The sequence below is a fragment of the Neophocaena asiaeorientalis genome, unplaced genomic scaffold, assembly GCF_003031525.2.
Source record: "Neophocaena asiaeorientalis asiaeorientalis breed wild unplaced genomic scaffold, Neophocaena_asiaeorientalis_V1.1 scaffold313, whole genome shotgun sequence".
Taxonomy (NCBI): Eukaryota; Metazoa; Chordata; class Mammalia; order Artiodactyla; family Phocoenidae; genus Neophocaena; species Neophocaena asiaeorientalis.
The window spans coordinates 389205-411861 of NW_020175412.1; the positions used below are offsets into that span (position 1 = coordinate 389205).

Sequence of the window (22657 nt, forward strand, 5' to 3'; positions counted from 1 at the left end):
AGCATGTGGGATCTTCCTGGACCGGGACACGAACCCGTGTCCCCTGCATCGGCAGGCGGACTCTCAACCACTGCGCCACCAGGGAAGCCCTCCTCCTCTCTTTTGTAGGCACGTTGCCAAGCATCTTCACCTTCTCATCCTCGGGTAAGCCAACCACCCTCGCTGTCCTGTTTGAGTACAGCACAACTTGTGCACTAGGCCTGGGCCTGGGCTGTCTCTCTGGGGAAATAGACATGGCCTCCTACCTTCTCCTCACTCCTTCCCTCCCCTCCTCTCCCATTCCTTCTGATCTCAAGTGACCTCAGCATGCAGTGACTTGAAGCAGGGTTTTGGTTCCCAGTCAGAGATTGAGGTCAGGTCGTGGCAGTGAGAGCACCAAATCCTAGTCACTAGACCAGTGGCCCTGGCCTTTCAGCTTTGCAGAAAAGAATTCCCACAAAGATGGAAAGTAGTGAAACAAGTAAAGTATTTATTAGAAGGAAAAAGAGACAGTACATGTGGATAGACACAGGCGGACTCAGAAAAAGAATAAAGCCCTCATGGTAGTTTAAACCACTTATATGGGGCATTTCTTCTGGGTTTCCTTTGGCCAATCATTTTGATTTGCCTGGTTCAGAGTCTGTATTTGGTATACCTCAGGATCCTCCCAATGTGTGCACCAAGATGGATTCCACCCAAGAGGGCTATGGGTAGTTGGGTATCACTCCCCTTTTGACTTCCAAGGACCTTTCTAGTTGGGAAGATCTCCTTGACTTTGAGAATGAGAACTATGTGGTCTCTTATCTTCTATCTGGGCAGGGCCCAGCCTCCTCTCTCAATTGTCCTGCTATTCTCATCTAGAGTATCGGTCCACCGGTACTGAATCTCCAATAGCTTACCCTAGGGAGGGCATCTACCTCCTGCCTCAAATACCCCGTGAGAGAAGTAGCCCCCAAGAAATATTTATGGGGAAGATGAAGGACAAAGGTCTATCTTCCATAGCTTCTTCAGGCTGGCAAGGGTCTTGTAGACCCTACCTAACTGGGGTCACAGAACTCTTGCCCTGTCTCATTAAGGGGCCCCAGGGTGATTTCTGTTATTTCAGCAGGATTGGCTGTGGGGAGTGGTTGGAGTCCCTGCACCACCATTGTCCTGTGATGCCCTAGAGAAAACAAACTAAATAATTAGATTAGAGAAGCAGGGGCTAAAGACTAGTAAAAGACTACTATAATCAGAGACTCAAGCAAGGGTAGGAAGTTGGTTATACAAGGTCAGCATATCTTTGTTAATCTCAGGCTTAAAATTTTAGTATATTTCTCTATTTCTAAAATGGAAGCTCTGAACCTGTTGGTTCCAGGTCTCCTTCTTGGACTGAAAGGTCTTGGTTGCAAATTTGCAACAGTATGGAAGACAACAGAGCACTAGGCAAAATATAACATAAATCAGTATGGCTGAAACAAAGAAGGTTATAAGAAAATGGAAACCTCCCATCAGAGAGGTTCTTTTTCTTTGGTTCATGATTTTATTTTAACACAACATTGTAAAGCAACCATACTCCAATAAAAATTAATTTAAAAAAAAGAGTGCTGGTATAAGAAGGCATGACAGTTCACAATTGCTTAATTCTTAGATATCACTAGAAATTAAAGTTTTTAAGATTAAAGAACTCTAATAACTACATGTAATTATAATTACTAGAACCAATAAAGGAAACAACTGTGTATACCAAAAAATTAATTAATTAAATTTAATTTATCTTTTGAGTGAACTTAATTAGAATCTAATATTAATTCTATTTTTAATTTCTTTTTAAGAATATTATTATACTTTTACTTTTAAAGCCACTTCCTGTTACATTTTTTAAATCCCTTTCCTTTTTTATTAATTTTTATTGGAGTATGGTTGCTTTACAATGCTGTGTTAGCCTTCACTACACAACAAAATGAATCAGCCATATGCATACAGATATCCCCTCCCGTTTTGGACTTCCCTCCCACTTAGATTATCACAGTGCATTAGAAAGGTTTTAATACCTTGTGGGATCCAGGAAAACAGTTTTCAATTTTCCCGCCCATAATAGCGAGGATTGGTGGTTAATTGTCTGCTGAAGCCAGGTGGCTTGTCGAATTTTCTCAATGTTGGTCTCTACGTGGGAAGAGGTGTTAATGTATGTGCAACAAGAAGTGTTGGCAACTGCACGTACCCCTCCTTGTTCTGCCAACAGATAATCCAGGGCCAGTCAGTTGTCAAGTACCACTTTGGCCAGCGAATCTAGAGACTTCTGTAAATTAGTGAGAGAGTTAGCAGTACTGTTACCTATGGTAGTAAGAGTATGAGACAAGTTTCGAAGGACATGTTGGTGGGCGGCTACTCCCCACCATGGTAACAATGTATACCCAAAGAAATAGGCGTCTCCATCTGGGATGCCACCAGGTAAATCTCGAGTTAATTGTGTGAACAGTTTTAATGAAGTGGCCCAGTGCTTGGATTCGTTTAAGGAGTGGATTAAGAAAGGGGTAATCAAGGTTCCCAGCATACACTGTGTGGGCATGGAGATATTTTGTAGGCAATTAGTGGTGCATGGTTTTTTATCTACCTGGCATATGAAAATGTATCCTGGCAGGGCACGGTAGACTAACTCACCCAAAGTTTTAAAACCTAGCCATCTGGTGGGGGAAGGGTAAACTGGGACGAAGTGAGACTAGCATTGACATATGTAAACTACCAAATGTAAAATAGGTAGCTAGTGGGAAGCAGCTGCATAGCACAGGGAGATCAGCTCGGTGCTTTGTGACCACCTAGAGGGTTGGGATAGGGAGAGTGGGAGGGAGGCTCAAGAGGGAGGGGATATGGGGATATATGTGTACATATAGCTGATTCACTTTGTTATACAGCAGAAATTAACACAAAATTGTAAAGCAATTATACTCCAATAAAGATGTTTTTAAAAAAAAGACCTAGCCATCCAATTCTATTGTTATGGAAATTTTCTCCAGCTACAAAACCAACCCGTTCCATCCACATCTGTCCTACTATCTGCTTCTCCTGTGTGGATCGTTCTTCCTTTGGGTAGCAAGTTAGAGTTTGAGCACAAATAAGTAACTGGAATTCTGGCTTGAGGGGGGCATTATAAAATGCTGGGGTGCTTTAATGCCAGTTCTTTGTCCTCCCAGTTTGACTTCATATTCTCCTTCTGTTGCTAAGGGGAGGGTTAGGCAAGAGACATTAGAATTTTCTTCAGTAGGAAAATGAAAAATTCTGACTCCGTACATTACCGTTCTGAGCCTTGGGTCTCTGGTAGAAGACCATTTTCCATCAGGAACTTGGCTATAATTCCTTACAAGATGGACAAGAGGGTTGCTCTGGTCCACAATGGACTTAGCTCAGGGTAAACAAATCCAGCATTCCGTCAATAGAGTGGAGGAAGCAAGAGTTTGTGCAATGAGAACCAGAGCTGCTGTCCATCCTGTGGATAAGGGAAATAGGCATAGAAAAGCTAAGGCTTCATAGTAACACCAGTCAGAGTCATATTTAAATCACCTAGCATGGGCAGAGAAGTTTAGTAAATTCCAAAAGCAAAGGTGAGAGCAAAGAAGACAATAGTTATCTAAATCTACCAGAACCTATCAATTATTCTGTAAGTGGATTGGAGTACCAGAAGGCAAGAAGGAAGATAGTGGCTATGGGTACTTAGCCTAGGGTCTAAGAAGTCTTTTTGTCCTTTTCAAATAAAAGCTTCAGGTCTTGGAGAGGTTCATTCATCCACCTGGAATTTTCAGGCTTTCCTGGGTCCTCCGGATCCTGTGGAGACTCAGAGGAAGGGGTGGATTCACAGGAATGGCTGGAATGTAGGTCTTCAGGTTCTTGTAACATATCAGTGGAAACAGGTTTAATTCTGGACAGATGAACCCAGCTGGTGACCCCCTGGAGTTTAACTGCTATAGGAGTGCTCAGCAGGACTTGGTAAGGACCCCTCCATTTTGTGAGTAGCTGATGACCAGGGGACTCATTTTTCCAGGTCTTTAAAAGTTCCCAATCTCCAGGTTTTACAACAGAGTGACTGGGACTGTCATCTGGAGAGGGCTGTACTCTGTTGCCAGGCTCTTGTATAGCCTCTGCACTGGGCCTAGGTTTATAATGTATTTAAGATGAACCTGGGTTTCTGGGTCAGTTAGCATGTCCAGAGTAAGGAATGGCCTTTTGTATGTCATTTCAAAAGGGCTTAACTTAGTGGTTGTTTTAGGGGCTGCTCTGACCCTTAAGAGGGCTATTGGCAGCATGCAATACCACGACTCTGACCTTTCCTGATGGAGTTTGTCCAAGGTTTTCTTTAGAGTATGATTAGCCTGTTCCACTTTTCCTGAAGACTGTGGTCTCCAGGATGAACGGAGGTTGTATTTAATCCCTAAAGCCTGAAAAAGCTGTTGAGTGATCTTTGCTACAAACAAAGGTCCATTGTCACCCTGAAGGTGACAGGGCAACCTGAATCTAGGAATACTTTCCTTTAGGAGAGCCTTAGCCACTTCAGTTGCCTTCTCTGTTCTAGTAGGGAAGGCCTCTATCCATCCAGTAAAAGTATCTATAAAGACTAGTAAGTATTTGAAACCCTGGAAAGAGAGCATCTGAGTCAAATCTATTTGCCAGTCCTCTCCTGGGTAAGTCCTAAATCGCTGGACTGGGTTATCAAGAGGGGGAGGCTTGAAGTTGCCTCCTGGATTATGGGTGGCACAAAGGGCACAGGCTCAAGTAACTCTTAATTGTCTCTGGGAGCCTTTTCCCTGTAAAAAGACGGAAAACAATTATAAACATTGCATCTCTCCCCAGATGGAGAGAATCTTGTAGCCCTATAATAATTTTCCATTGGTCAGAGAGAGGTATGAGCAATTTGTGACCTATGTGCCACGGGCCATCCATTCCCTTAGTTCCTCCTCTGTCTCATGCCCAGTTCTCTTTGGAAGTTGAGTACCTGGGTATAACGTTAGAAGGGGTAAGAGATGGGATTAATGCCATTTCGGTTATGGGCATCAAGACTGCTTTCTTTGTTTCCCGATCTGCCCTGTTGTTTCCTTGGGAAATTTGAGAAGTTCCCTGTTGGTGCCCGTGGCAGTGAATGACTACTATCTGTTTTGGTTTTTGAACCACTTCTATGAGATGTAAAATCTCAGCCCTATATTTTATAGGGAAATTTCTTGCATTTAGGAGTCCTCTCTCTTTGCAGATAGCTGTGTGGTCATGTAAAACAAGGAAGGCATATTTTGAGTCAGTGTATATATTTACAATCTTTCCTTCCCCTAGGATTAAGGCTTGGGTTAGAGCTATCAGTTCAGCCTTTTGGGCTGAGGTGTTAGGTGGCAAAGGTTTTGCTTCTGACACTATGCATGCTCACAACAGCATATACGCTGCCCTCCTAGCTCCATCTTTAATGAAACTACTGCCATCAGTAAACCATTCTTCCTCAGGGTTTTCTATGGCCTGGTCTGTTAGGTCAGACCTATAGGCATAGACCTGGTCAAGGGTTTTGAGGCAAGAATGTGTTAGCTCTGGGCTTTCGGCGGACATTAGTGTAGTGGCGTTAAAAGTGTGGCAAGTTTTGAGGGTTAGCTCTGGGGAGTCAAGGAGCAAAGGCTGGTACTTAATAAGACGGCCTCCAGTTAGCCAATTGTGACCTTTTATATCTAGAATCCCTTGTACTTGATGAGGGGTCTGGACTTCCAGTGGCTGTCCAAAGGTGAGCTTGTTGGCTTCTTCCACTAATAAAGCAATGGCAGCTACTGCCCGGAGGCAGCCAGGCCAACCTCGGGCCATGGAGTCTAGTTGCTTGGAAAAGTAGCCTATGGGCTGAGGAACTTCCCCTAGATTTTGTATAAGGACACCAAAAGCTGTCCCCTGCTTTTCAGCCACGTACAAGATGAATGGCTTTTCAAGTTGGGGAGACCCAGAGCAGGGGCTCTGGTGAGGACCTGCTTGATATCATTAAAAAGCCTTTTCTTATTCCCCATTCCAAAGTAATAGTTCTGTATCTGGGCCTTTAGTGTCTTCATATAGGGGCTTAGCCATTAGCCTGAATCCTGGAATCCAAATTCTACAAAATCCTGTCATGCCCAAAAAGGTACAGAGATGTTTCTTTGTCTTTGGTGCGCTTAGGCCTAATATAGCTTGTTTTCTATCTGGAGATAACTGTTTACTTCCAGGGTTTATAATATATCCCAGATATTTAACTTGTTGTTTTGAGATTTGTGCCTTTATCTGAGAGACTCTGTAACCCCAGGTCCCAAGGTTATTAAGCACTTCAATGGTATTTTGATCTGAGGCCTCCATGGAGGGACTACATATTAATATATCATCTACATACTGTATAATAGCCCCTTCTTTCATGTGTATTTCCCTTAGTTCCTTTCCTAGGGCTTGGGTGAAAAAGTGTGGACTGTCCCAAAACCCCTGAGGCAATGCTGTCCAGGTATATTGTTGCATTTGGCCTGAGTCGGGGTTAGTCCACTAGAAGGCAAATAGATATTGTGATGAGGGATGAACTGGGATGCAAAAAAAAGGCATCTTTGAGGTCAAGTACAATAAACCATTTAGTGTCCTCAGGGATTTGGGCTAATATGTTATAAAGATTGGCCATGAGGGGATGTATAGGGACCACTGCATTGTTTACTGCTCTAAGGTCTTGTACCATCCTATATTCCCCATTTGGCTTAACAACTAGCCTAATAGGAGTATTGCACAGAGACTGGCAGGGCACCAAGAGGCCATGCGTTAAGAATTTATCTACAAGGGGTTGTAAACTCCTCTTCACTTCCAACTTTATAGGGTATTGTCTCTTGTTAGGGTAGGCAGCTTCTGGTCTATGACTAATTCTTACAGTTGGGCATTTATGGCCCTTCCAGGGATTCCTTTGTCCCATACTGAAGTGTCCACTGCTTGTAGAATATGGCTGGGAATAGGACCTTGCTCTTCCAGTTGGTCTGTCTTAGTCAGAGTCAAGATAAGGGGCTACTCGGGGCCTCCTAAATCGAGTATGGCCCTGAGGGAGCTCAGAAGGTCTCTCCTCAGTAGTGGAGTGGGACACTCAGGTACAACTAAAAAGGCATGCGAAATCAACCACTGCTCAAATTGGCAAGTGAGAGGCCCAGTAAAGCAATGGGTGCTAAGCTTTTCATCAACACCAGTCACAGTACAGCTTTTGGAGGAAAGAGGTCTAGAGTGAAAAATTAAGACAGAGTGAGTGGCTCCCATATCAATTAAAAAAATCAATCTTCTTACCTGCCACGTCAAGGACTACCCAGGGCTCCTCAATGGAGATAGACATCTCATTGGGGGGAGCCACCAGAATCCCCAGCCCACCTCAGTGGTCGAGCATGGCCATCTTGGGAGCGGGAGCCCCCTTTCTTCTTTGGGACTGAGGGCAGTCCCTCTTCCAATGACCTATTTGTTTGCAGGTTGGGCATGGCCTGGGGGGCTCTTTCTGGCAATCTTGGGCCCAGTGGCCAGTTGACTTACATTTGTAGCATTCCCTCTTGTTGGTCTTACCTCCAGATGGAGAGTTGGACTTTCTTGGCCCCCTTGGGTTGTCCTGAGGTTGCAAGGCATGGCTGACAGCAACACCTATCAGTTTTGCATGAGCCCTGGCCTCTTTTCTCATGATAGGTTCTCTCTTCCTTCTCAGCTTGATCTCGATTATTAAATACCCCAAATGCCACATCTAGGAGTTGGGGCATGGATGTTTGTAGGGCTAATTGTAATCTTTGGAGTTTCCATTTAATATCAGGGGTGGACTGACTAATAAAATGTTGTGTTGTCCCAGCAGGGGCTGACTTTCAGAAGTGGAGGGATCTATGTTGGTATACTTCTTAAAAGTCTCCACAAGCTGCCTATGAAAGAGGGCTGGATTTTCTTCTTCTTCTTGGGTCACTCCTTTAACCTTTTCATAGTTAACTGACTTTTTGATACACTTTCTCATCCCTTCTAATACACATTGGAGCATATGCTTCCTGGCTTCTGTTCCTGCCTGTAAATTATAATTGCAAGGGCGTTCCTGATTTGGGACTGCATCTCCACCCATAGCATAATGTTCGGGTTGGTGTCTGGCAAGCTGGTTGGCATGTCCCTGGGCTGCTGTCCAGATTCTCTGTTTTTCCTCAGGAGTACAGCAAATAGATAGAATTACTTGGACATCCTTCCAAGTTAAGTCATGAAACCGTTCAACAAACTTACTAGGGTCTTCAGAAAATTGGCCCCGTTTCTGTTTGCATTGGGCTAAGTCAGTTAAAGAGAAGGGCACATGTACTCTGATTGTCCCTTCTCCATTTGCTACTTCCCTAAGAGGGCATAGTTTCCCTGATCCTAGGTGATAGGAAGCTCCACTGCGAGTTACCCAAAAAGGACTAGCCTCTCTTGGGGTAATGGAGGGTCTGGTGGGACATAAGGAGGTGCAGTTTGGGGTCAGTCAGAGGGAGCAAGAGAAGTAGGTGGCTCCGGAGAAGTAGGGATACTGTCAGGAGGAGGAGCTAGGTTTGCCCCTGAGAGATGGGAGAGCTTAGAAGGGGGATCATCTAAAATGTCAGGAGAGTTTTCTGGTTCCCCAGGTTTTGAATTATAAGAGGCGGGATTTTGGTAAAGGACCATGAAAGCCTGAATATAGGGAACCTCAGTCCACTTTCCCACCCTGCAGCAATAGAGATCCAATTGCAGAATGGTATTGTAATTTAGAGACCCATTTTCAGGCCATTTTTCTCCATTCCCTAACTTATACAAAGGCCAGGCACTGTTACAGTAGAACTTAAGTTTTTCCTTTCTTAGCCCTTCAATTTAAAAAAAATTTCCAATTCTTAAGGATACACTCCAGAGGTGTCTCTTCTTGCTTGGAGGGGGATCCTCCTATGTTGAGTAACTTGCAAGCGAGAACAAGAGAGAGCTTCTAGAATGGAATCTGGCATTCTGGAAACATTTATCAGGAGGCTTTAACCTGAAGGGGTTCAGGGCATAGCCCAAATTGTCTTCAAACCTGATGAGGTTTCATGTGTCCTCTACTCTCCCATCGATTTCTGACCAGATGTCTCTGGTCTTCCACGGTAACTTGTGCAAGCCTTCTCCCCCAACATGGCCAGGGGAGGACCTTTGAACCAGTGCAGACCAGTTGCCAGGACTTTCCTTAGGAGGGATCCCTTGTCTATAGAGCTTATGTCCTGTGATAAATCTTCCTATGCTGGGGTGTATTCATCGTGACTGAGCATCTACAAAGTTTATAATTCAGGCTTCTGGGTAGCGGCCAGCCAGACAGGCTGTCCATAGCAGTGTGTAGGCTGCCAAGACCTGGAGTGAAGGGGGTCCCATAGATGCAAAGAGGAACCCTTGGAGAAATTGGAGTTGGGCGCTATGGAAGATGCCACAGGGTTCAAGGTTCCAGGGCCGGGAGGTGGAGAAATTCTCATAGTAAATTTCTGGGCGTTGAGTGAGGTGAGAGACTAGACAGCAAAAGAACCCAAAATCCTTTGCCCTGTCTGGCAGCTAAGATAGAACTGGGAAGGGTCTGACAATTTTTTCTCACACAGGTAGTACTGGGTTTTTCAGTGGCGGGGATGCAGTTTAGGAATGATGTCCAGGAAATCCTTCCCTAAAAGGGCACAGAGATACGAAGTGAGAAAGAGACCTTGTTGTGCAAGTAATTTCTGAAAGAAAAGCATAGTGGAGGGTTCCATACAGGACAATGAGAGAGAGAGAGCGAGAGAGAGAAAAAGACACCCCTTGGGTTCCTTCTCAGTTGGAAATCACATTTCCACCATGTCCCAAAGGATAGCATCAGCTGTCACCCAAGTGTTATTTGAATCTGCACAGCCTGGGGAATCTGCCTGCCACCCTCAATGTTGTTGGGGGTAGCCACAACGCTGTGAGCAGACAGAGGTTATGCCCTGCTGGTCTTGAAAAGAAAGTGAAGTGGAGAGTGAGAAAGAAAATAAGAGCGAAAGTCAGGGACCTCAAGCCGCAGCTGGGTGAAACCCACTGTTTACCTTGAATGCCTGAATTCCCAGGTGTCGGAACCAAATATGATTTCGGGTGCCTCAGCCTGCAGCGGTTTGAAGCAGGGTTTCTGTTCCTGGCCAGAGATTGAGGTCAGGTCGTGGTGGTAAGAGCAGCAAATCCTAGCCACTAGACCAGTGGTCAGTGACAAGGCTCTGGCCCTTCAGCTTTGCAGAAAAGAATTCCCACAAAGACGGAAAGTAGTGAAACAAGTAAAGTATTTATTAGGAGGAAAAAGAGTACAGTACGTGTGTATAGACACAGGGATTGACTCAAAAAGAGAGTCACGCCCTCGTGGTAGTTTAAATCACTTATATGGGGCATTTCCTCCAGGTTTCCTTTAGCCAATCATTTTGATTTGCCTGGTTCAGAGTCCGTATTTGGTATATCTCAGGATCCTCCCAATGTGTGCGCCAAGATGGATGCCACCCAAGAGGCCTATGGGTAGTTGACATCACTTACTATGGGGTGGCGCCCCCTCCCTTTTTGACCTCCAAGGAGCCTTTCTAGTTGGGAAGGTCTCCTTGACTTTGAGAATGAGAAATATAGGGTCTCTTTTCTTCTATCTGAGCAGGGCCCAGCCTCCTCTCTCAATTGTCCTGCTATGCTCATCTTGGAGTTTCTGTCCATAGGGAACGAATCTCCAGTTGCTTACCCTGGGGCACCCATCTACCTCCTGCCTCACTTCTAGGACCATAACTTCAGAGTTGTGCCTCCTGCCTTGCAGTGGATGGGGACACCTACTTTGTGATCCACATCCCATGCTCAAAAGAGAGGATCCACTTCACACTAGATGGGTGCCCAGGGGACCTACTACAGCTCATAGATGACCCAAAGGCAGATGATAGCCCCAAAGACTCTACCTCATATAACTCCACAGCCAGATATACACATGTCAACACCCCCAGACATTTGTGGGTTAATACAAACACATATCAGGGCACCGCACTAACACACAAGTACATACCCAGACACATGGAAACACACACAAATATACTCTAACACCAAGACACTCACAGAGACACATACACACACACTAGGGAATACAGTAAACTCACAAAAATACACATCTAGGCACATATATTTTGACACTTTCCACACCTACACATAATAACATACAAATAAGCATCCAGATACACGGAGATGAACAACACATGCCCAGATCTACACAATGACACATATATCAACACACTCAGACACACATACATGCACTGGTAACCTCACTCATCCCAATACACAAGAATTCAACACACATAGGTACACATACTCTGCTACTCTAGACATATAAAACATACCAAAGCACACAAATACCATGACACACAGCCAGATGCATGCACAGTGACACCCCCAGTTATACAATATGTACCAACACACAACCAGACACACACAACATAAACTATTCACCAAGACTTATAACACCAACATATCCAGAGACACATATACACATACAACCAAAAAAAATTCACGCTCTACCATAACACCTTCCCCAAATACGCAGATGCACTGATATGTCCAGAGATACTCATATTAACAGAACTAAACACACACATTTACACACTCAGAGGCAAGCACATACATGCAAATAGCCCCACTGGGGTAAGCATGCACACATATACATACATGCTTATACATTGCACAGGAAGGAGCAGACAGATGGGCTGTGGTAGAAGCACTTTCCTCAGGAGCTAGCTTTCTAACCACAGATCTGCACCACTTCATCTGAACTTCAGGCCCTGAGACTTCACCCCTCCTGTGCTGTGGGTGACTATGTGAATGACCATGTGAAAGCCTGTGCTCCCAGCAAGCATTCTTCTCCCTCCAGGGCTGCATGTACGTGGACAGCTGCTTGGGACACCATCAAGGCCAGGGCACAAGTACCTACTTCCAGACCATCACAGTTACTGAAGACAAATCCCAGGCCTACACTATCACCATCACCTGCAGTTCCATATCCATGCAAGGTGAGGGTACCTTGCTTCTGTCCTGGGACCAGTCAGCCCTACTGAAGAGGTCCCAGCTGGAGCTCCATGCGGCTGATACAGCCCACCTCATCCTCTGCCTTGGGCCCCACCTTGAATTCCTAGTCCTCCAGCACTACTACCAGAACGCCAGCACCCCGCAACTACCCCACCTGGGGCTCTATGTGATCAGTGGCTCAGGTCTCAGCCCCTTGGCTCGTGGCCTGCTGGAAAAGTGTTACTGAGGCTGATAGTGGTCAGAGGGCACCAGTCCCAAGAGAGACTCTGCCAGGGTGAAAAGCCAATGAGCCCCCAGCACCTTGACCCTCAAACCACAAAGAGGAATCAGAGCCAAGCTGTGCCCTTGGAGAGCTCCTGGTCTAGGAATAAGACAGACCCAGGACTTGCCTGGGGGCACAGTGGTTAAGAATCCGCCTGCCAATGCAGGGGACATGGGTTCGAGCCCTGATCCGGGAAAACAACTAGAGAAAGCCCACACACAGCAACGAAGACCCTATGCAGCAATAAATATAAATATATATATATATAAAAGACAGACCCAGGCATGGATAGTGATCCCAGGGAGTTATCAGTGCTAGACAGAAAGCAGTCCAGGGAGCTGGAGGAACCCAGGGTGAGGCATCTTGCCCAGCTTTGGAGTTCAAGAAAGATCTCCTATAGTAGACAGACCCACACTGAGTCTGTAAAGCTGAGCAAACATGTAGAGGAAAGGAATAGAGATTGGAGGAGATGGAGCTGGAGTGATCAGACAAGAATGCCAGCATGAGGAATTTGGCTTTTTCTTGAAGGCAATGGGAGTCATGGAAAGGCATAAGCAGGTGAAAGATACAGTCAGATCTGAGTATTACAAAGATCTCTCTGGAGGCTGCTGTAAAGGGAGATTGCAGGAAGCCAGACTGTAGGTCAGGAGACACTAGCAGAACCTGAGGCAGAAGCACACGCCAAAGAGTTTGGGCAGTGATGGTGGGTTGGACAGATATTTTTACTTCCTCTGAACTTCCTCACTTCTCCAATCTGCCTTGTCATCTCCTTCAAGCCGGACTGAACCCCTCTGCTGTCATCTCATCCACCTTGGCTCTCTACTTTCATACTACTGCCCCATCTGGCTCCTCCACGTTTCACACAATGCTCAGCCTCTTCCCTCCTCCAGGCCTTTGCTGCCCTTCCTCCCTCCCACTTTTCCTTCTAGGTTTCCTGCTTTAGGATCCTCTCAGAGCTGTCAGTAGGACTGAGATCACTGCCTTAACTGGTGTTGCATCTCTCTCCCTCAGGACATTTCCAGCATGCAGACATCCAGCTGGTGGCAGGGCCTATGGTGCCAAGCTTGAGGAGGCACCAGGGCCCAGATGTGCCTGTGATCCTAGGCAAGAGGCTGCTGAAGGACTCACCAAGGCTGCCACCCCCCTGGGCTTCCTGCTGACTGGTGAAGCACTCTCATGTACAGCGGCTGCTGGGCCACCCCTACATTGCCTATGTCCTGTGATGGCCCCTGAACCCCAGAGCAGGAGACCTGAGTTTTGGAGACCCAGAGTCCAGGGCATAGGGTGAGCCAGGAACAAAGCCCTGAGGACGTGGAAACACACAGGGACATGCACACTAACACATGCACTAAGTGACACATATACCAGAACACACACACAAAGACATGCAGATCTATGGACCTAGAGGCTTAGGGACTTCTGCCTCCTCACAGTCCTTACTGTCTCCAGTCTCTACTCTTTTCAATCCATACTCCACAGCAGCCTTAGAAGTGACTTCCTTAAAACAAAAATCTGAGGCACCAGTCCTTCTCATGACCTCTGGCTCCCATGACATATTTAAAGTTCTTACAGTTCCCCTAGCAAACAATGCTCTCTCCCACCAATGGGCCTTTGCGTGTGCTTTTCCTTCTATGTGGGACTCCCTTCCTTGGCTTCATGCAGGTAAATTTTACATATTCTTCAAGTCTTAGTTGTCACTTCCTCTAGGAGGCCTTCCCTGACCCCTCCCATAGATTGAGTGTGGTCCCCTCCTGTTACCATAGCCCACCCCCACATTCCATTCAAGCTCACCTATCATACTGTGTAGTAATCATCTATTTACTTGTCTGGATCCCTTACTTAGACTGTGAGCTCTTTGAGGGCAAGGACCTTTTCTGAATCATCTATGTATCCCCAGGGCCTAGCACATAGTAGGTGCTTAGTAAATATTTGTTGAATGAATGAACCAAAAAGGATCCCATGACACAGCAGTAGACACACACATATAATACTCACAACCAAAGGCACAGAATCACACACAGAAAGACAGCAACGAGGACACAGACATGGATGGGTAAATAGAGATAGAGACATGTGGAAACACAAGGATCTCAAAATAAAGAGAATAGACATAAGAGCATGTAGACATACAAAGAGGGGGGCAGGAAGCCAGAGTGACAGTATCAGGGACATAAACCCAGAGAAACAGATGCCCATTTGCTGGGCTTCTGTATCCCCATTTTGAGGTGCTGTCCCTGTCACAAACAAAGAGGCAGGGAGACAAAAATGAGGTCACCTAGGGACAGGCACACAATGACTAATGTGAAGACACTGAGACATAACAGCATACAAATGAAAAGATAAAGATTCACAGAGATCCAGACACGGGAGCAGAGGAGTCAAGACACACAGGGACACAGAAGTAACCAGGGGGACATTGGTCAAAACCACAGTCCAAGATATCAAGGACAGAGAGGTAGAAACACATAGACATGATGACATGCAGATATGGGGTAGGGGATGAGAAGAGAACACAAAGATACAAGACCAGAGACCTATAAGGACATAGAAACAGAGATGTTACACAGATCCAGACTTGGTGACAAAGACCCAAGGACACACGCACATGCAGAAACACACTAAGAGTGAGACAGGAGCATAGACTTATATATTTAGAGATCCAGCGACAAAGACATGGGGATGCAGACACCTCAACAGTGACAAACACCACCAAAGAGATAAGTTTCAGACCAGGTAACAGAGGTATAAGGACAGACAAAATAGAGGCCCAGGAATAATGGGGACATTGTGACACAATGACAGGGACACAGGAATTCAGAGACAGAAATCTTAGAACAAGTAGACATGGGGATGTGAACTCACAAACACAATCGTATGGATACAGGCTAGACATAGGGACAAAAACACAGGCACACTTCTGGAAGGATCAAGATAGGAATAAAGAAACCTAGACACAGAGAAACAGATACACAGAACATAAGCAAATGGGCAAAGACACAGAATCAAGATACACCTGGGTTACCCAGAAATAGAGACACACAAAAAGGCAACCAAGGCCACAGATGAAAGGATGGGGACAGTGAATCAGACCCAAGGACACATAAATAGTGGGTCAAAAATAAAAAGACATGGATCCAGACACCAGACACAAACAGAGACAGGGACACAGACGTGGTGAGTCAGATCAAAAGCATACCAAGGACAGAGCAAGACAAAAAGAGGAACAGATACAGAGAGACACCCTGACAAACAGACCCATAGAAACAAGAACACAGTCATGGGAATCTATAGAAAAAGATCAATGGACTAAGAAAGAGAGGCACTGAGGCACAGAGCAACTTAAGACACAGCAACATCAAGAAAATAATAAAGAAACATTGGCAAAAGCTGGCGAAAATAAATGGAGAAGTAGGATAAATACAAAATCACAGACATGGAGAGCAAAGCCCCAGAGATGCAGAGACTCAGAGACTCACCAAACAAGGGCACATAGAAGGAGGCATGTGCAGATTCATTAATATAGACACTAGAACACAGAGGCTCAGAGAGAGACACCCAGACAGGAATATAGAGACTCCAGGACACACTTACACTGGATCACAAAAGTTCAGGGATATGCAAAACTTGGGGATGCACAAAGATAGGAACACACAGATACTGGAACACAGAGGCTCATGGGTGCCCTGACATGGAGATGAACAGACACTAGATCCTAGATCACATGCAAAGACTCAGGAACATGCAGACTCAAGGATGAACAATGACTCGAGGACACAATAAAGACTCAGAAAAGTGAAAAGATTCAGGAACATGTAAAGACTCAGGAACACAAAAAGGGATACACAAACAGGGACACATAAAACCTGGGACACACACACACACTGGGACACAAGGAAACTGGGGTATAGAGACTGAAGCACACAAAAACTGAAACTCAGAGACACACAGGAGCATGCTGAGACTGGAACACACAGACAATAGAATATAGATATTGAGGCATACAGACATAAGGACATATAAAAACACTGAGACACACAGACACTTCACCTCACAAACAGTGGAACAAGCAAACACTGGAATATACATACACTGAGGCACACTGTCATTGGAACACACAGGAACTGGGACACATCCTGGGACATACAGTTATTGAGGCACATAGAGACACAGAACCACCATAGAACCGCCACAGAACTGGATCAAACAGATGTTGTGACACATAAACACTGGGCTACAGGTACTGAAGTACACAAAAACACTGAAACTAAGAGACATATGCAACATGGAAACAGTCACTGGGGTACACAAACCATGGGACATATAAAAATTGAGGAACACAGATACCAGAACACTCACAGACATCAAGACACACAGACACACTAGAACATACAATTGTTAGGACATAAACGGATATTGGGACACCCAAGCATTAGAGTACAGAGAAGCTGTGATCGACAGATACTGGGAGTTATATATACACTGTGACACACAGTCATTTTGACACACAGACTGTTGCATAGTCAGTAGACAGAAACAGGGACTTATAGACATTGAGGTACATAGACACTGGGATACATAAACATTGAGACACACAGATACTTGGGTGTACAGACACTGGGACACAGCCCCTGAGACACATAGACACTTGGATGTACAGAAACACGGGGATACAGTCACTAGGGCACCTAGGCACTGGGGAACAAGGTACACAGATACTGAGACAAACAACCACTGGGACTTACAGACCCTGAGACACACAAACACTGACACATAGAGATGTTGTGGTACACACTGGAACATACAAACATTGGGGTCCTCAGAAACTAGGACATACAGACACCAGAAAACATACAGATACTGGCATATACAGTAGCAAACACTTAAACCTACAGATTCAAGGACATGGAAACACTAGGACATACAGACAGTGTGATATAGTCCCTAAGGCACACAAACACTGAAACTCAGACAGAATACGACATGCTGACATAGGGACACAGTCACTGAAACATGTAGACCCTGGGATATGCAGACTCAAACACACAGAAACTGGGGTACAGACACTAAGGCACACAAAACACTGAAATACATAGACACACTGCAACATGCTTACTCTGGAACACACAGTCACTTTGGAACACACAAACACTGGGACATACAGACATTGACAGACAATAGAACATACAGTCCATTGGGACTTGCATAGACACTAGGACACATAGACACTGGAACTTACAGACATGGGGATACACTGACACTGGGACGTACAGACACTCTTTCCACAGATATTAAAACACACAGACACTAGTATGAAAACACTAGGGCACACAGACTGGGATAGAAACTGAGGCACACAGAAACACTGAAACTGAGCTATACAACCAACATGCTGACACTATGACACACAGACACTGGGGGCACATGGACACTAATGCACTTATTTACAGAGATAGAGAAATTGGTATACATAGACATTGTGGTACATAGACAGAGACACATAGAACTTGAGACACATAGAAACTTTGATATACAGTGACATGGGGATATATATTCATTGAGACACTCAGACACTGGGAATGTAGATACTGGTGCATAGTCACTAGGATACTCAGACTCTGGGATATACAGGCACTGGAACACATAGATATTGGTGCACACACACAAGGTACACAGACATTGGGACACACCAACACTGGGACATTCACAGATTCTATGAAGCACAGACACCAGGAAACACAAGCATTGGGATACACAAACACTGAGGCATACAGATATGGGAACACACAGAAAGTAAGGCTCATAAACACTGGGATATACTGTCATCAGGAAATATACAACATTGGAACATACAGTAAATAGGATGCATAGACACTGGAAAACAGGAGTTAGTACATACTGACAATAAGAACCACTGACTGGGACACAGAAACACAGGCACACTTGGTCAATGGGACACACAAAGACATTGTAACACAGAGACCCTGGGACACACACACTGGGACCCAGAGACTAGGACAAACACTCATTGGAACATACCTGGACCCTGCAACTCACAGACCCTAGGAAACACAGACATTGAGATATACAGCCACTGGGACATATTGAAACTGGAAACACAAAGATTCTGAGATATACACAGATGCTAAGATAACATCACTGTTCAATATAGTCATTGGGACATGTACAGACACTGGGGCACAGAGACACTGGCATTTACACATAAGGGTAAATACCAACAGTGGGGACACGGTGCTGGGATATTCAAACACTGACCCCAAGACACATAGACACTTGGGCATAGAGAAAAGCTATGACACACAGCCATTAGGACATACAAACACTGGAACACAGAGACACCAGGGCATAAAGACATTAGGACACACAGAAACTAAAACATTTGGACACAATGTCGCTGGAATATACACAAACACTGTGACACTCAAAGGTTGAGACACAAAGACACTGGGATACACAAACAGTGGGAGACATAGGAATGGGACACAAAGGATCTGAAGGTGTTCTTGATGCCAGGCCTTGTAGGACTTTTACCATTGCTTTACCATTGACAAAGAGGAGAAAAGGAGAGACTAGGAGAGGGAGTGGTCTCATACTGAGCCTTGTGACAGGGGTAAGCATGAGAGTGCTCTAGTGAGGAGAGTGGATGGCAGGGTAAAATGAGTGAAGTGGAAAGAGGGAGTGTGGATGAGAAATGTGAGTTTTCTTCCAGGGCCAGTAGAACCAGTGCAGCTTGGGGCAAGGGATGGTGTTTGAAGCCAGACTTGAGGAGCTTGGTCTGATAGGATGGGAGGAGAGGAGAGGGGAGAAGAGAATGCCTTTCTGAGGTGTTAGTGGGTGGGAATGCACAAACACAAAACTCTATCCTTGGTGCACATTCACACTCCTTTTTCTTAATTGAATATTTTAATATTTCATTAAAAATATTATATTAGTTTCAGATGTACAATATAGTGATTCAATATTTTTATAGATTATACTCCATTAAAAGTTATTACAAAATAATGGCTATAATTCCTTGTTCTGTACAATATACCTTGTTGCTTATCTATTTTATACATGGTAGTTTGTATCTCTTAATCCCATACCCCTAACTTGTCCCTCCCCAATTCCCTCTCCACACTGGTAACCACTAGTTTGTTTTCTATATCTATGAGTCTGTTTCTGTTTCACTATATACATTCATTTGTATTATTTTTTACATTCCACATATAAGTGATATCATATAGTATTTGTCATTCTCTGCCAATCCATATTTTGGCAATTATAAAATATACTGTTATGAACATCGGGTACATGTATCTTTTGAATTAATATTTTTGTTTTTTCTAGATATATACCCAGGAGTGGAATTGCTGGATCATATGGTAGTCCTATTTTTAGTTTTTTGAGGAACCTCCATACTGTCTTCCATAGTGGCTGCATCAATTTATATTCCCACCAACAGTGTACAAGCGTTCCTTTTTCTCTACATCCTTGCCAACATTTGTTATTTGTTGACTTTTTGAAGATAGTCATTCTGACAGATGTGAGGTGATATCTTGTTGTTTTGATTTGCATTTCTCTAATAATTAGTGATATCGAGCATCATTTTATGTGCCTATTGGCCATGCATATGTCTTCTTTGGAAAAATGTCTATTCAGGTCTTCTGCCCAGTTTTTAATTAGGTTGTTTGATTTTTTGATGTTGAGTTGTATGAGCTGTTTATATATTTTGGATATTAACCCCTTATTGGTCATATCATTTGCAAATATTTTCTCCCATTCAGTAGGCTGTCTTTTCATTTCATCAATGGGTTCCTTTGTTGTGCAAAAGCTTTTAAGTTTAATTAGGTCTTATTTCTTTAGTTTTTTAAAATTTCATTTGTTGTAGGAGACAGATCCAAAAAATATAGTTACAATTTATGTCAAAGGGTGTTCTGCCTATATTTTCTTCTAAGAGTTTTATGGTTTCAGGTCTTATGTTTAGGTATTTAATCCATTTTGAGTTTATTTTTCATATATGGTGTGATAAAATATTCTAATCTCATTCTTTTACATGTAGCTGTCCAGTTTTCCCAGTACTACTTATTGAACAGACTGTCTTTTCTCCATTATATATCTTTTCTCCTCCTTTGTTGTATATTAATGGGCCATAAGTGTGTGGGTTTATTTCTACATTCTCTGTTCTATTCCACTGACCTATGTGTCTGTACCATGTTGTTTTGACTACTGCAGCTTTGTACTATAGTATGAAGTCAGGGAGTGTGATACCTCTAGCTTTGTTCTTTTTCCTCAGGGTTGCTTTGGCAATTCTGGGTCTTTCATGGTTCCATATAAATTTTAGGATTATTTGCTCTAGTTCTGTGAAAAATGTCGTGGGTAATTTGATAGGGATTGCATTAAATCTGTAGATTGCTTTGGGCAGTATGGCCATTTTAACAATGTTAATTCTTCCAATCCAAGAACTTGGGATATTTTTCCATTTCTTTGTATCATCTTCAATTTCCTTTATCAATGTTTTATAGTTTTCAGAGTATAGGTCTTTTACTTCCTTGGTTAATTAATCTACCAGATAATAAGAATGCTAACTGAATTAGGGGAAAGAATAGATGAACACAGTGAGAATTTTTAAAAGGAACTCAAAAATATAGAAAAGAATCAGTCAGAACTGAAGAATACAATAACTGAAAGGAAAAACACACTACAAGGAATAAACAGCAGAGTAGGTGATATAGAGTAATGCATAAGTTATCTGAGAGATAGAATACTGGAAATCAACCAATCAGAACAGCAAAAAGAAAAAAAGTTTTAATGATAACAATTTAAGCGATATTTGGGATAACATCAAGCATACCAATATTCACCTTATACGGGTTCCAGAAGGAGAAGAGAGAGAAGGGAGTTGAAATTTTATTTAATGAAATCATGGGTGAAAACTTCCTAACCTGAAGAAGGAAACAGATATCCAAGTACAGGGAACACAGAGGGTCTAAATCAAGAGGAACTCAAAGAGACCCACACCAAGACATATCATAATTAATATGGTAAAAGTTAAATATAAAGAGAGAATTATAAAGGCAGCAAGAGAAAAACAAAGCATTATATACAAGGGAACACCCACAAGACTATCAGTTGATTTTTTGGCAGATATTTTGTAGGTCAGAAGGGAGTGGCATAATATATTCAAAGGGTTGAAAAGGAAAAATCTGCAACCTAGGATACTCTACCCAGCAATATTTTCATTTAGAATTGAACAATAGGTAAAGAAGTTCTCAGACAAGCAAAACCTAAAGAGTTCATCAATATTAAACCCACCCTAAATAAATGTTCAAGGGTCTTCTCTAAGTGGAAAAGAAAAGACTATAACAAGAAGTAAGAATTTATAGGAAAGGAAAAATCCCAATAGTAAAGGCAAGTATATAGTAGGGACTGAGTTTCACCATTTAAATAAGCTACTATGAAGATTAAAAGATTTAAAAAATTGTAAAGCAGTTATAACCACAATAAACAGTTAAGGGATAAACATGAAGATGTAAAATGTGACATCAGAAACAAAAAATGTGGGGGTGGGGGATAAAAAGTGTACATATTTCAGAATGTGTTTGAACTTAAATGACTGCCAGTTTTAGAAAAGTACGTATAGTTATAGGTTAACATACGTGAACACCCTGGTAACCACAAGTCAAAAACCTACAATAGGTACACAGACACTAAAAAGAAAGGAACACAAATACTGCTAAAGAAAATCATCAAACCAAAAAGGAGGAAATGAACAGAGAATAACTACAAAAACAACTGAAAAACAAGTAATAAAATGGCAGTGTGTTTCTTTCAATAATCACATTATATATCAGTGGAATAAATGATCCAACCAAAAGACCTAAGGTGCTGATTGAATAAAAATCAAGATCTATCTGTGTGCTGCCCACAGGAGGCAGACTCTCACACAGACTGAAAGTTAACAGATAGAAAAAGACATTTTATGTAAAAAGAAAAGACAAGAAAGGGAAGGTAACAATACTCATATCAGACAAAATAGAATTTATAACAAAGTCTAAAAAAAAAGAAAAAAGAGGGCATTATATAATGATAAAGGGATCAGTACAAGAAGAGGATATTGCACTCATTAACATAAACACACTGAAAACAGGAGCACCTAAATATACAAAGCAAACACTAACAGACATAAAGGAAGAAATTGACAATAATACAATGATAGTAGGCAACTTTAACACCCTAGTTACATCAGTGAACATAGCATCTGGAACTGAAAATTAATAAGGCAAAAGTAGTGTTGATTCACAGAAAGACAGACAAGATGAAAAGGCAGAGGGCTATGTACCAGATGAAGGAATAAGATAAAACCTCAGAAAAACAACTAAATGAAGTGGAGATAGGCAACCTTCCAGAAAAAGAATTCAG

The 22657-nt window shown here is 43.2% G+C and overlaps 1 protein-coding gene across 1 annotated transcript in view; it reads left to right on the forward strand.

Annotated features, from left to right (window-relative positions):
* The window catches only part of ITIH6 (inter-alpha-trypsin inhibitor heavy chain family member 6), a 34920-nt gene extending 21459 nt beyond the window's left edge, over window positions 1–13461 (forward strand). Inside the window, 5 exon segments of the mRNA XM_024767174.1 lie at window positions 107–144; window positions 10727–10837; window positions 11819–11873; window positions 11875–12194; window positions 13250–13461. Coding sequence (XP_024622942.1) covers window positions 107–144; window positions 10727–10837; window positions 11819–11873; window positions 11875–12194; window positions 13250–13461 — 736 coding nt within the window.
* The last annotated feature ends 9196 nt before the right edge of the window (window positions 13462–22657 follow it).